This window comes from Chaetura pelagica, unplaced genomic scaffold (assembly GCF_000747805.2).
Source record: "Chaetura pelagica isolate M959 unplaced genomic scaffold, ChaPel_1.0 scaffold232, whole genome shotgun sequence".
Classification (NCBI taxonomy): Eukaryota; Metazoa; Chordata; class Aves; order Apodiformes; family Apodidae; genus Chaetura; species Chaetura pelagica.
In genome coordinates this window covers 846,155-857,875 of record NW_009952441.1, presented here as the reverse complement: position 1 = coordinate 857,875, position 11,721 = coordinate 846,155, and the positions used below count along the sequence as shown (strand labels likewise).

Below are 11,721 nucleotides of genomic sequence, written 5' to 3'. Positions count from 1 at the left end.
GGGAACCCCCCGTCTGTGCTCGCAGCCCGCTGGGCTGCAGTGTCCCTGCGGCTCCTGGCAGCTGTGCCTCTGCACAGGGCAGGGCCGCGCCGTAGGGGCTTCCCCTGAGGGTGAGGGGTGGGTCTGTGTTGTGCTGCCACGGCCCAGAGCAGTGTGGGCAACCCCAGGGCTGTCCTGCTATCCGAACATACCAGCCTTGGCACCTCTGCTCGGCCTCGTGCCTTCTGAAGTTCCCCCTGGAGCGGTTTGTTGCCGTCATGTGCTGCTTCTGTAGCATTCTGTGCCTGGAGGAGGTGCTGAGGCTTTGCCCCTTGCCATTCAGCCTGCCAGTCCCTCTCACTTCGTCCTCAGTAGCCCTAGAGTTTGTAGCAAAGCTGAGGCAATGCAGTAGCCCCCTCCCTGTGGGGCCTGATTGACTGTGAACCCCTCACCAGCCCCCAGCTCTGTCCTCTTCCAGATTGCACCTTTGACAAAGAGTCAGAGCTCACCCCTCTGGAGTCTGCCATTGGTGTCCTGGAACTCATCCAGAGGGAATTCTCTGTGGCTGAGAAGACGATGGAGGCTGTTCAGCAGATGGTGAAGGAAGCTGTAAGCCCTTTTCCAATAAATACTTTGTTCAACTTTTGTCTCGGAAAGGTCTTGTGTAAGTGACAGTGGGAGTTGCCTCATGTGTAGAATATTGTCCTTAGCACACAAAACTCATCTCCTCAGTGTGTGTCCTGCCCTGTCAATCAGTTCAGAGGGTGTTTCCCTGGAAGTTGGTGCTCAGCTGTGACCTGTGACATGCTCAGTTGCTGGAGAGGTTTTCCAAAGCTGATCTAGAGTGTGGTCAGTTCTGTGTCACCAGAGATGCTGATGTTTGTTTTCTCTAGGCTGTTATTGTCTGCATCAAAAACCAAGAGCTTGATAAAGCTTCAAAAATTGTCAAGAGGCACTTTGGGAAGGAGCCCAAGAGCCAGGTGAGACTGCAGGGACACAAAGTGCCTGGGTGAGGGCTGTGGGGTGCTGGGGAGTGGGGGTGTTTGTGGGGGGGCCCTTTGTCCTCTGGGGAGGGGTGTTTGTGCCCTGTATCACAGCACATGAGCTTTCCCTGGAGGCGAGGCTGTTGGGGAAGCCTGAACAGGGAGGAAGGGTGAGGGAATGGAAGGAGTCCCTGTGGAAGGTGGACCCTCAGTGTCAAGTGTTCCTAAAGGATGTTGGAGCTCCCTCTGTCACTCACCTGCCCTCACAGAGCTTCATGAGCTTTCCAGGTACTAACCTTCCTCCTCTGCCTTGGGCAAACCCTGGCTCATGTGAGGAGTGTGGGTTCCCAGGAAGGGCTGGTTCCCAAGGCAGGAGTCCTGTTCCCGCTCTGTGGGCAGTGGAGTATCTGGGGTTTTGGGGCAAAAACTGGGAGCTATGGAAACAAGATACCTCCCCTGCTCCTCCAGCCTTTTCCCACCTTGTTTCCCTGTAAATTGGCTGGGCCTGAAAAATGTCAGATGGGCAAGGCGCCAAGCCTGGCTCCTCTGGGTGGTGCTTCCTCCCTCGTGTCTGTGCAGAGCATTCCTCCCTCCTCTCTAGAAAACCAAGAATGAGCTGCTGACTCTCATCCGGGAGAAGAATTTCTCTCATCCCATGGTCAAAAACTTCTCCTACAAGAACTTCCAGCATAACATATTCCAGTTCCTGAAGGCCTACGTGGATGATTCGGAGCCACAGCTGCTCACGGTGGGTCCCATCCCTGCCCTGGTAGGGGCAGTGGGAAGGGGCATGAAGTGTGGATTTGGGAGAGCTGATAGTTTGCCACAAAGCCAGGAAAGAACAGAATTTGGCTTCTCTGTGCTGTCTGTGCCAGACTGAGTCAGGTTCTAGGTGCCTAATGTCGTGGGTTGAAGCCAAAATACTTTAAATTCAGTCAGCTCCTGAACGTTTTTTACAGCTGAACACATTTTTCAAGCCATGTAACAAGTGTTAATTGATAAACATGAGCTCTGTGCATGATTGAGGTGCAAGTAGCAGCTTACAATGTGTTTGGGAGGGGAAAAATTGGATGGTAGCGGGGGAGTTGTGTCCATAATGGTTCTGTGCTCTTTCTCTGTCCAAGATCATGAAAAAGACTTTGAATTCAGAACACACTCGAGAACCAAAAAAATCTGTGATGACTCCTGAGCCTGCAGGGGGGAGCCTGCTGAAGGAGCAGGCAGCAGCTCCAGAGCCCTTAGGAGGGGCCCAGGGCACAGCAGGAGCCCCAGAGCCTGCAGAAGCAGCACAAGACCCCAGAGCAGCTGCCAACCCTGAAGAAAGGGCAGAAGACCCTGCAGCAACAGCACAACACCCCAAGGGAGCCCCCAGCCCTGCAGGAAGAGCAGACCACCCCCCAGCAGCTCCCCAGCCTATGGAAGTAGCTACTGACCCAGCAGCCACTCCCGAGCATATTGCAGTAGCAGATAATATCTTGGAAGATGGTTCTGAGCCTATGGAAATACCTGAAGAAGCAGCAGCAGCTGCAGAACTCCCAGGAGTGTCCTTCAGGGACCCGGAAGGGTGAGCAGAGGCGCCTGGCCCTGCGCTGGGTGAAGCAGCAATTCTCTTCCAAGGGGTAGTTTGGTCTTTCCAGGCACCTCTGACCTTCCCCCGGTGTCAGCCTGAGTGGGTCTGCCTGTGCCAGCCCCAGAGGCTTCAGTATCAGGCCTGGGACATGGGCAGGTGGCTTGGTTTGAGATGTGGACTGAAGGGTTGGGAGGGCCCTTATCAAAAGGTTTGATTCGCACCCCATTGCTGAAGGTGACACAGTAGGGACAAGCCTGACCTTGGTGGCTTGGAGCCACCTTGGTGGCCCTATGAGGGCACGTAGTGATAGGATAGGGGGGAATGACTTTATACTGGAAGAGGGATATTTAGATGAGATAGGAAGAAGAAATTCTTTAGTGTGAGGGCAATGAGAGCCTGGTCCAGGTTGCCAAGAGAAGCTGTGGCTGCCCCATCCCTGCAAGTGTTCAAGAGTAGGTTGGATGGGGCTTGGAGCAACCTGGTCTAGTGGAAAGTGTCCCTGCCCATAGAAGGGGGATGGATCTAAGTTATCTTTAAGCTCTCATCCAATCCAAGCCAGTTTGTGATGCTGTGATAAATCTTTCCAGCCTGCTGAGTTGTGTTTGTTTTGTAGGCAGCCCTCTGGAACTGTAACCACCTACGGGATTTCTGTCCTGAGAGAAGCTTTCAAGATTCTGTCGGACTCCCAGGATTCTGATGAGCTCTTCACCAAACTGGACGAAACAGACTTTTCTTTCCCCAGGCAACTGTCTCCTTCTGTATCCCACAGAACCAAGAGTCGGAGAGAAGAGGAGTATCAAGATTCTGAAATCTCAGACCCTCCTGAAAGATCCCATAAGGGCAAACGCTTGTTGACCATAAGCAAACTAGTCATGGAGCAAGACAGCCAGTGCACCGAGTCGAGTGAGATCCCAGACTCTTCCCAGGAGCCAGTTGTATCCTCTGCTTCCAGACCTGTTCAGAATCTGCATGACCAGCCTGTTTCTGCCAAGAGTGCCAAGTATGGAGCCTGTCTCTTGTGCTGTATTCTAATCTGCACCCAGTGCTTTGGCTTGCAGCTGACCTCAGTAATGAGAATTACAAAACCTCTCTCTTTAATTCAGGATGGATATATTGGCCATCCCTCTCCACCAGCCTCTGTGGAACTGGGCAAAGCAAAGGCCCTTTTGTCCTTAAGTTCTCCTGGTTGCTTCATGGAGAGGAGAACATGATCCAGCTTCTGCTGGCAGTGAGTCAGAGGTGCTTGGGTAGTATTGGTGGGTGATTCCAGTGTGTGTGTCACAGGTGAACCCCTTCCTCTGAAGCTGGAAGGAGTTGTTTGTGCATCTGGTGGAACAGATTAAACTCTTCTTTCCACCTCTTGAGAAACGCAGCACTGACCTCACTTCAGCTCTTTGTTCTTGAAGCTTCTGTTGGTTAAGGAGCTGCTAGTTGCAGCCATCTGGCTGTTTCTTCAGTTTGTGGCTTCACCTTGTGGCTGCAGGCAGAGGCATGTGAGGGTTTTTTCCTGTTTATAAGGAAACAGCAGAGCAGGCTCACTGGCAGAGCCCTAAAATTAACACTGATATGAGGCTCTTATCTCCTGAGGCTCTAAAGGGGTGTAACAAAGCTTCCTGCTTACATGCCTGAGCTGCTGCGCTTCTGCTTGGTGAAGGTGCCTGGAGCCATGTCTGGATCCCAGGAGCAAAACTGGGAGGACTGAGGAGAGCTTGGTGTGTTTGAAAAGAAAACCAGAACACCATTTCCTTTGATACCTGGCTTAAGAATGTCAGGAGGCCTGGGTGTGCTCTGTGTCTCTCAGGAGATGGGTTGTCTCTCTGAAGGACAGGAGAGGGGCTGCAGATAGAGATGTGTGGCTGACCTCGCTGTGAGCAGGCATGACATCTGCAGCACCCTGCTGCTGTGTCTTGCTCAGGGCTTAGCTCATCAACAGAGATGACTCTGAGAAGGGATTTCGTCCCCACAATTGTCTGCTTCCTTTAGCTATCTGGGAATTTTAGTTAATACATTTCCTGTGAGCAGTGACCCTTGATGTCCTTTGGCTTTTCCTGTAGTACGTTGCAGCTGGCATTGCAGTCCCCAGGATATGTCTGGAGTTTATTTTTAGGGTGCCAGGGAATGTTGTGGGGATGGGATGAGGGTCTGTTCACTCCTCCAGAGCCATGTGCTGGGACTGAGATGCCTTCCCACCCTCTGCTGGGGCCTGGAGCTGTTAGTGGTGCTAACAGGATCTGTCTGGAAACCCGATCCTCTGCATTGCTGCTGGCACCTGGTTCTCACATGTTTCTGTGCAAGACAGGTGCTCAACAGTGCAGCTTCAAGTAAAAATGGGGAACAGTTATTTAATCATAAACATCTTCAGTTGCATTGGATGTGAGAGCCAGGGGTGAACCTCTTGAAGTTGATTTTAACAGAATTTAAACTGGTGAGTTTGTGCTTGAGGAGCAGGTGATGGCCCTGAGGCACTTGACCTCAAGGAGAGGTCCCTGCATCTTGGTTGGCCTCAGCAGTGGAGCAGTAAGAGCCAGAGGCTCCTTGGGACACCTGGAGGTTTCTGCCTTGAGCTGTTGGCAAGTCTGTGTTCTACAGGGAGGCAGGGGAAGCCCGGCTGTGTGTGTCTGTTTGCTGCACATGTTTTGTTGTCCAGTTAATACCCAATCACTTGTTTAGCAAATGCTGGGTATAAAATACAACCCTCTAGGTGTGTTGGTGTCTGTTGCACATTGTACCTTCTGATGGGCTCCTGAGGATCTGTCCCCCAGGAGGGGAGGAGCTGGTGGTGCATTTATCTGTTGCTCTGTGGGTGTGTTTCTCTGCCCTGTGTGCTCATCCCTGTGCTCCAGGGAGCCCTGCACCTCCCCCCTGAAACACTCTGCCCAGCCACCAGCCAAAGTAAATGCTTGCCTGTTTCAGGTCCTTGCAAGGAAGGTGGAACAGCTCATATGGCCAAGAGGAAAAAGACAGTTGGAGTGATGAGGATGAGCTCTTCTCAGATGCGGGTAAGAACAGACCCCTTATTGCAGGAATTCCTTGATGATAATCCTGGGCTTGAGGCTCAGCCATGGGTGTCTTCCTTCCTTCTGTGGAGATGAATTTTGAAGCCAGAAATCCTAAATGCCCAAGAAAACCTGTAGCTGTCAGACTCAGAGAGACTCATTCATTGTACTTCTGATCTGAAACATGGGCCAAAACCTGGTTGAGTTTCAGACTACCCACACTTAGCTCACAGGAGGAGAATACTGGGAACACAGCTCCTTTCCTGCTCTAGGGCCATGAAATAAAGGTCAAGTTTGCCTTTTCAGCCGGACCCATTTTCCAGTCCAGCTGGTGAGCAGGGGCAGACAATGAAGGGCTCATTCCAGCCTGGACATGAAGTGCAGCCACATCCTGGGTGGATGGCCCTGTTCCTGACTGGCTGGTTTAAAACAACAGGGATCTTGTTGGAAAACTTTCCCAGAAAGCAACTGGGGCTTGGATTGGAAAGGCTGCATGTGCTCCAGCTGCAGAAAAGGGAGTGATAAAGGAATTGGTTTTCCTGTCTGTGTCTGGATGCTTGTTGTCAGCATAGCTCAGTGCGGAGCCTGGGCAGGTTCTTGAGGGCTGTGCCACCCAAATGGTGAAGTGTCACCCTCTCATCTTTTTCAGCATCGCTTGGGAACAACAGCCACACCTCTGCAGTCTTTGGTTCCAAGAAGCAGGTAAGGTGGAGCAGCCCAGTCTGGGAGGTGGCTAAAGCTGTGTGGCACCCACACGGTGCTGTTGTGCACCATGTAGCACGTTCCTCTCAGTACCTACTTCCTTCAGTTAGTTTGCTTTCCCTCCAGTACAAATATTCAGGGGTCCTGCAGACCAGAACTTAAAAATATAGGATCATTAAGGTTGGAGAAGACCTCTAAGAACAAGTCCAACCATCAGCCCACCACTACCATCCCAACTAAACCATGTCCCCAAGTGCTATGTCCACATTTTTTAACATCTGGGGTGGGGACTCCACCATGCCCTGGGCAGCCTGGGCCAGGGCCTGACCACTCTTTTGGTAAAGAAATTGCTCCCAAGATCCAATTGAAACCTCTGCTGGTGCAACTTGAAGCTGTTTCCTCTTGTTCTATCACTTTTTCCTTGGGAAAAGAGACCAACCCCCCTTTACTCCAGCCTCCTCTCAGGCAGCTGCAGAGCCAGCAGGTCTCTCCTCAGCCTCCTTGTCTCCAGGCTGGACACCCCCAGCTCCCTCAGCTGCTTCTCCTCAGACTTGTGCTCCAGCCCTTTCCTCAGCTTCATTGCCCTTCTCTGGACACGCTTCAGCCCCTCCATGTCCCTCTTGTGGTGAGGGGCCCAGAACTGACCCCAGGATTCGAGGTGTCCCCTCACCTGTGCCAACTTGCAGATCATTATTCTCTGGCACTGGTGGGCTCTTTGGTGGGCTGTAGGCAGCAAGTCCTTTGCTTCCAAAAGTAATTCCTCTTTTACATGCTGAGTGTTGTGCTATGGGAAGCAGAGTGACTCCTGAGTTTGTGCTGGAGCTGAGCACTTCTCTTGCCTGTAACCATCAGGAGAGCTCAGCTGTGGTGAGGGGTGAGTGTGGGGTGAGGTGTTGATGGCTGCTCTGCTGTCCCACCCTGCTCCAAGCACGGAGGACACAGGGAAGGTAACTAGGAAGGAGCTGCAACCTCCCCTGCAGTTCTCTCCCCTGGATGCTAATGGAATGCTGCTTCCCTGCTCTTCTGCAGAAATGGACTGTGCAGGAGAGCGAGTGGATCAAAGAGGGCGTGAAGAAGTTTGGCGAAGGGCGCTGGAAATCCATCTGCCTGAAGTACCCCTTCCAGAACCGCACGCCCGTGATGATCAAGGATCGCTGGCGGACCATGAAGAAGCTGGGAATCCAGTAAAGTCGTGAGACCTTGCGTGTGGAAACCTTTGTTTCCTTTGGAAAGCTGGACTGGGGCAGTAGCAGCAGGGAGGCTGCTGTGCTCACCCCTGATGTGTGCTGGGGACTGAGGAGCTTCTTTCGGGTGCGGCCGAGAGGTTTCAGTCTCCTGTAGGTGGCAGGAGCCACAGCCTGATCACATGCTTGGAAATGGCCTGGGTTGGGATTTGCTTTTCCACCTGCAGCCCGGTGGGCTCTGGAAGTGATGGTTTGCTCTGCTCAGAGGCTGCAGAATGGCAGGATAATCCCGTTGAGGGGTTATATTTGTGTTTTACTGGTCTGAACTGTGAATTGTTTGTTTGATGTGTTTGCACTCAGACCCCTGTGGTAGAGAGAGCAGCACAGAGTCCCCCCACTGCCCAAAGATGCTGGGGAGGAAGATGTAGGTGAGCTGATCTGCTTTTACTTTAGTTCACTTGGTTTTTATTTTTATTTCTGCTTTGCCAGTGGCTGGTCTGTGAGTGGGAATTTCTCCCTCCCAGCTTTTGAGGCTTTAAAAACATTATTTTGTTTCAGTACTTAAAGTATTGGTTGTCCCTGTATTCAAAGTTGAAGTGTTTGCTGAGTTTGGTTGTGTCTAAGGGGCACTTCTAAGGTCCCCCTGTAAGCTCTGAAGGTGCTGCCTGTTCCCTGCCTTCACGTCCCAAAGCCAGGCTCCATGTCCAAGCTTTCTTCTGTACAATAAAGTTCCTTTCTTGTTGGCTATTGAGAGTTGTAGTAAGTGTGAACCCCTGCAGGTGGAGATGCAGCAGTTTGGGGCACACACCACACTGGGAATGTGGGGTTCCCCCTCTGCCCCCTGGGGTGTGGGTGCTGTGTTGGCAGCCAGTTGGGGTGGGACAATGATGTCTGGAGGTACAAGGTAATGCCATGTCACAGTGGGCACAAGGCAGAAGTTTCTGGACTAGTTTCTGTTGCAGTCAAAGGTCAGGGGAGGTCTTGGGGGCACTTTCTAAAAGCAGCCTCTTGGCTGTGTTCCCACAGAGCTGGGGTTGGGGAGAATTCTGTTTGGAAACACCTGCTTTCCCAGTGTCCTTCAGGGGCAGCTGCTGGAATGAGCTTCCCTGTCACCTGGCTGTGCCTGCACCTTTCTCTCCCCTCCTGCTTGGAAAACCCTTTCCCTGGGGTGGACTGGAGCAGCCCTGGGTGAACGTGTGTGTCTGGGCAGGGCTGAGCCCTTCATGTTGAAGGGCTGAGCTGGGAGAGCTCCAACCTGGAGGAGCTGGAGTGGCTCCTGCTCCACACCGAGCTCACCCAGTGGAGCTGGTGCCGCGCTCCTCACACAGCCTGGCGCTGGGAGGGCAGTTAATGATTATCCCACCACCTCGGTCCTGGCTCCTGCCCTGGCAGGAGGCAGCACTGGAGCCTGGGAATCAGGATGCTGCTGCTGGTGCTCCTGGTGCTCCTGAGCCCTGCTGGCTGCCCCAAGACTGAGCCCCTGAGCAGCTCCAGCCAGGAGCCCCTCTTCCGCGGGGCGGATCGCTATGACTTTGCTGTGGTGATCCCGGCTGGTGCTGTGGAGTGCTTCTGGCAGTTTGCCCACCAGAGTGGCAACTTCTTCTTCAGCTACGAGGTGGGTGCTGGGGGACACCTGCTGGGAAGCTGCAGAGGGGCTGGGGATGCAGAGCTGGGTCAGTCCTGAGCGGTGGCTGGTACCAGCTGCCTCCTCAGAGGTGGGTGACCCCCTCTCACCTTGATCCTGTGACCTGGCTTATGGGGGAAGGGTCCCCCAAGGGACTATGTGCTGGCTAAACTCCAGACCCAGAAGGTCCTTGGTCAAGACAGGGAACTTGGATGCTTCATCTCAGGGACTGCTTTTTTTAGGTAATTTCCATCATCAATCCCACTAATTATAATTTTTTAAGTTCCTATTTTCAAACAAAGTGGTGTTGAGAGCTCCAGGCACCAGGAGCTCCCTTGCAGGGAGCTGTGAGGTGTCCTGGCACTGTGGGGGGGGCTCTGCCCTTCCCTGGGTTGCTGGAGGCTGTCACACAGCCCTCAAAGCCATGTGGCTGGAGCATGTGAAGGTCTTGGGCACAGCCCTATCTGCTTGCTCCTGTGCTCTATTCCCTTCCCACAGGGAAAACTACAGCCTTTTGATCTCCTGTTTACACAAGGCTGCTGGAAAGAGAGACCAGCCATGGCTGTACCTGGCACTGGCAGCTTCCTCCCCCAGTTCTGTGCTGGGCAGATCAGCCCCCCTGGAACAGAGCTCTGCCCTGGGCTCAGCACAGCTCTGTCCTGAATTCTCCAGTAGCCTCAGCTCACAGGAACAAAGGGGGCAGCTCCCTACAGACCCCAGACCAACCCCCCTGGGTCCCTGCCCTGCACACAATAGTTCCCCCAGGCTCCCATCCATTCCCCAGGTATAGAGTCAGGCCCACAAATGCCCTTTGTGTTTCCTGCCTCCAGGTCCAGCGGGCAACAGGGATTGGCAACAACAGGGACATCCTGGTCACAGCCAGTGACCCCAGTGGCTTCAGACTTGGTGTTTCCCAGCATGTGCGAGGACAGATCGACTTCCTCACCAAGGAGACAGGTCCTGCCCAGCCTCTCTGCCAGCTGCAGGCAGGAGCTGCAGCTCTGAGCCTGCCCAAGCGGCCCGTGCTTCCCAAAACCTGGGGCTGGGTCTGCCTGGCAGCAGCTCATCTCCTCCGGGAACAGCTGTCCCCATGTCTCTCCACAGGTTTCTATCAGCTGTGCCTGGACAACCAGCACAACCACTTTGGCTTCATGCAGGTGTATCTCAACTTCGGTGTCTACTATGAAGGCTTCAATGTGGAAAAGAAGCAGCCAGAAGAGAAGAAAGAGCTGAACGACACCTTGGAGGCAATTGGGGTGAGTGTCAAGGCGGCCATGGGGCACTCCAGCACAGCAGGGACAGGCACGTCCTCCCTAGGGAGCTGAGAAGGGAGTCTGCTGCTGGCTGAGCTGCAGCTGCACTTGGTGCTGAACCCAGTGGGCAGCTCTGCTACCCCTGGGCTCTGCCCAGCTCCCCTCCCTCCCACAGGTCAGCATCCACAAGTTGCAGCTCCACATCTTCCACATGTGGCGGTTCTACAACTTTGCCCGGATGCGGAAAGGGGCTGACTCCTTCCTGCTGGAGTCCAACTACAACTATGTCAACTGGTGGTCGATGGCTCAGAGCTGCCTCATTGTCCTCTCTGGGGTCCTGCAGCTCTACTTCTTGAAGCGCCTCTTCAATGTGCAAACCTCCAGTAGGCAGAAGTGCTAGAAGTGGAGGAAAGGCTGGATCCTGCCTTGAGAAGGAGGAAGGGGCATCTGCCCCCTCTTGCCTCTGGCTCTAGCTGTGCCTTGGCAGAAGTCATCCCAACAGAAGAAAAGTGTGATGAGATCACCTGAGCTTTGTGTGCTGGGTGGGTTTGTGATATCCCTGCCCCTCTTTTGTGTCTCAATGGTCTTTTTCTGCCAGACCTCAAATAAAGGAGTGGTTATAGCCTCCTGCCTGCCCCCCTCCACCCTCTGGGAGCCCTAGCACATGCCTGCCTTGTCTGCCCCTCCCTGGAGCTCAGCCCCTGGGCTTCCAGCCTCCCCTGGTGTTTCCTGCCTCTGCAGTCACATCCCAGTGAGTTGCCAGGCCCGGCTCTCACCCCAAGGCTCTGCACCAGACAAAGGCACTGTTAGAGAAAGAACAGGCTTTATGTGAGGGCAGGCTGGGCACAGGGGCAGCCCCTCCTTGCCTTGGAAGCACCCCTGAGGGTGCCAGGCTCTGTGTCAGCAGCTCCCAGCCCCTGACCCTGCTGGGGGTGGGCTCCCTGCAGCTCCCTGCACTGCTGCTGCACTGAGGGTACAGCACAAGGTCCATTCTGTCCAGGAATGCTCATGTCTCCAGAGCACTGGGGTTCCCTTAGGTCAGCGTGTCCTCGTTCCGCACGTATTCCCCGACGTCAGCCTGGTGGAACACCACGATGGCCATGGGGTCCACCTTCCGGCACTCCTGTGTGGACTTGGCAGCCACCCCAAAGCCCTGGGGGGAATGGAGGGGAGGTGAGAGAGAGTTTCCACCCCACCTTATACCCAGCCCTGGATAGCTGCACAGGGCACTCACCAGTGGGACGTCGGCCATGGAGAACACCACCACGCCCTGGTACTGCGCTGTGTTCTCTGTGATGCGGCCCAGGCCCGACTTCAGGACGTGGTTGCCGTAGAGGAAGGACTGCTCGGAGCCGGGCTTCACCCACACCTTGTACTGCAAGAGAGGCCCAGGGCCGTGAGGGGCTGTGGGGGGGGCCTGGGGGGGCAGG

At 54.2% G+C, this 11,721-nt stretch overlaps 4 protein-coding genes across 4 annotated transcripts in view; 2 read left to right on the top strand and 2 right to left on the bottom strand.

The window, feature by feature from the left end:
- The window catches only part of LOC104398369 (cytochrome b5 type B), a 14,107-nt gene extending 13,848 nt beyond the window's left edge, over nt 1–259 (bottom strand). The window contains exon 1 of the mRNA XM_010008476.1: nt 192–259. Within this exon, the coding sequence (XP_010006778.1) occupies nt 192–259 (68 nt within the window). The remainder of the gene's footprint in view (nt 1–191) is intronic.
- TERF2 (telomeric repeat binding factor 2) lies at nt 258–7,418 on the top strand. Its single transcript, XM_010008475.1, has 9 exons — nt 258–387; nt 458–588; nt 873–959; nt 1,564–1,710; nt 2,087–2,196; nt 3,146–3,532; nt 5,446–5,531; nt 6,178–6,230; nt 7,260–7,418. The coding sequence occupies exons 1-9, from the start codon at nt 258–260 to the stop codon at nt 7,416–7,418; spliced, it is 1,290 nt and encodes a 429-aa protein (XP_010006777.1).
- Nucleotides 7,419–8,834: 1,416 nt separating this feature from the next.
- Nucleotides 8,835–10,691, top strand: TMED6 (transmembrane emp24 protein transport domain containing 6). Its single transcript, XM_010008430.1, has 4 exons — nt 8,835–9,029; nt 9,869–9,995; nt 10,143–10,294; nt 10,467–10,691. The coding sequence occupies exons 1-4, from the start codon at nt 8,835–8,837 to the stop codon at nt 10,689–10,691; spliced, it is 699 nt and encodes a 232-aa protein (XP_010006732.1).
- Nucleotides 10,692–11,324: 633 nt separating this feature from the next.
- NIP7 (NIP7, nucleolar pre-rRNA processing protein) lies at nt 11,325–11,672 on the bottom strand (the record flags this gene model as incomplete). Its single annotated transcript, XM_010008474.1, has 2 exons — nt 11,325–11,444; nt 11,526–11,672. Coding segments are annotated over 2 exons (267 nt in total), but the record flags the coding sequence as incomplete, so codon positions are not given.
- Between the last annotated feature and the right edge of the window lie 49 nt (nt 11,673–11,721).

Coding starts and splice junctions, on each gene's coding strand:
- TERF2 (XM_010008475.1), top strand. CDS start 258: ATGTGCTGCTTCTGTAGCATTCTGTGCCTGGAGGAGGTGCTGAGGCTT. Junction 388..457: donor AGCAAAGCTGAGGCAATGCA/GTAGCCCCCTCC, acceptor GTCCTCTTCCAG/ATTGCACCTTTGACAAAGAG. Junction 589..872: donor AGCAGATGGTGAAGGAAGCT/GTAAGCCCTTTT, acceptor TGTTTTCTCTAG/GCTGTTATTGTCTGCATCAA.
- TMED6 (XM_010008430.1), top strand. CDS start 8,835: ATGCTGCTGCTGGTGCTCCTGGTGCTCCTGAGCCCTGCTGGCTGCCCC. Junction 9,030..9,868: donor ACTTCTTCTTCAGCTACGAG/GTGGGTGCTGGG, acceptor TCCTGCCTCCAG/GTCCAGCGGGCAACAGGGAT. Junction 10,295..10,466: donor ACACCTTGGAGGCAATTGGG/GTGAGTGTCAAG, acceptor TCCCTCCCACAG/GTCAGCATCCACAAGTTGCA.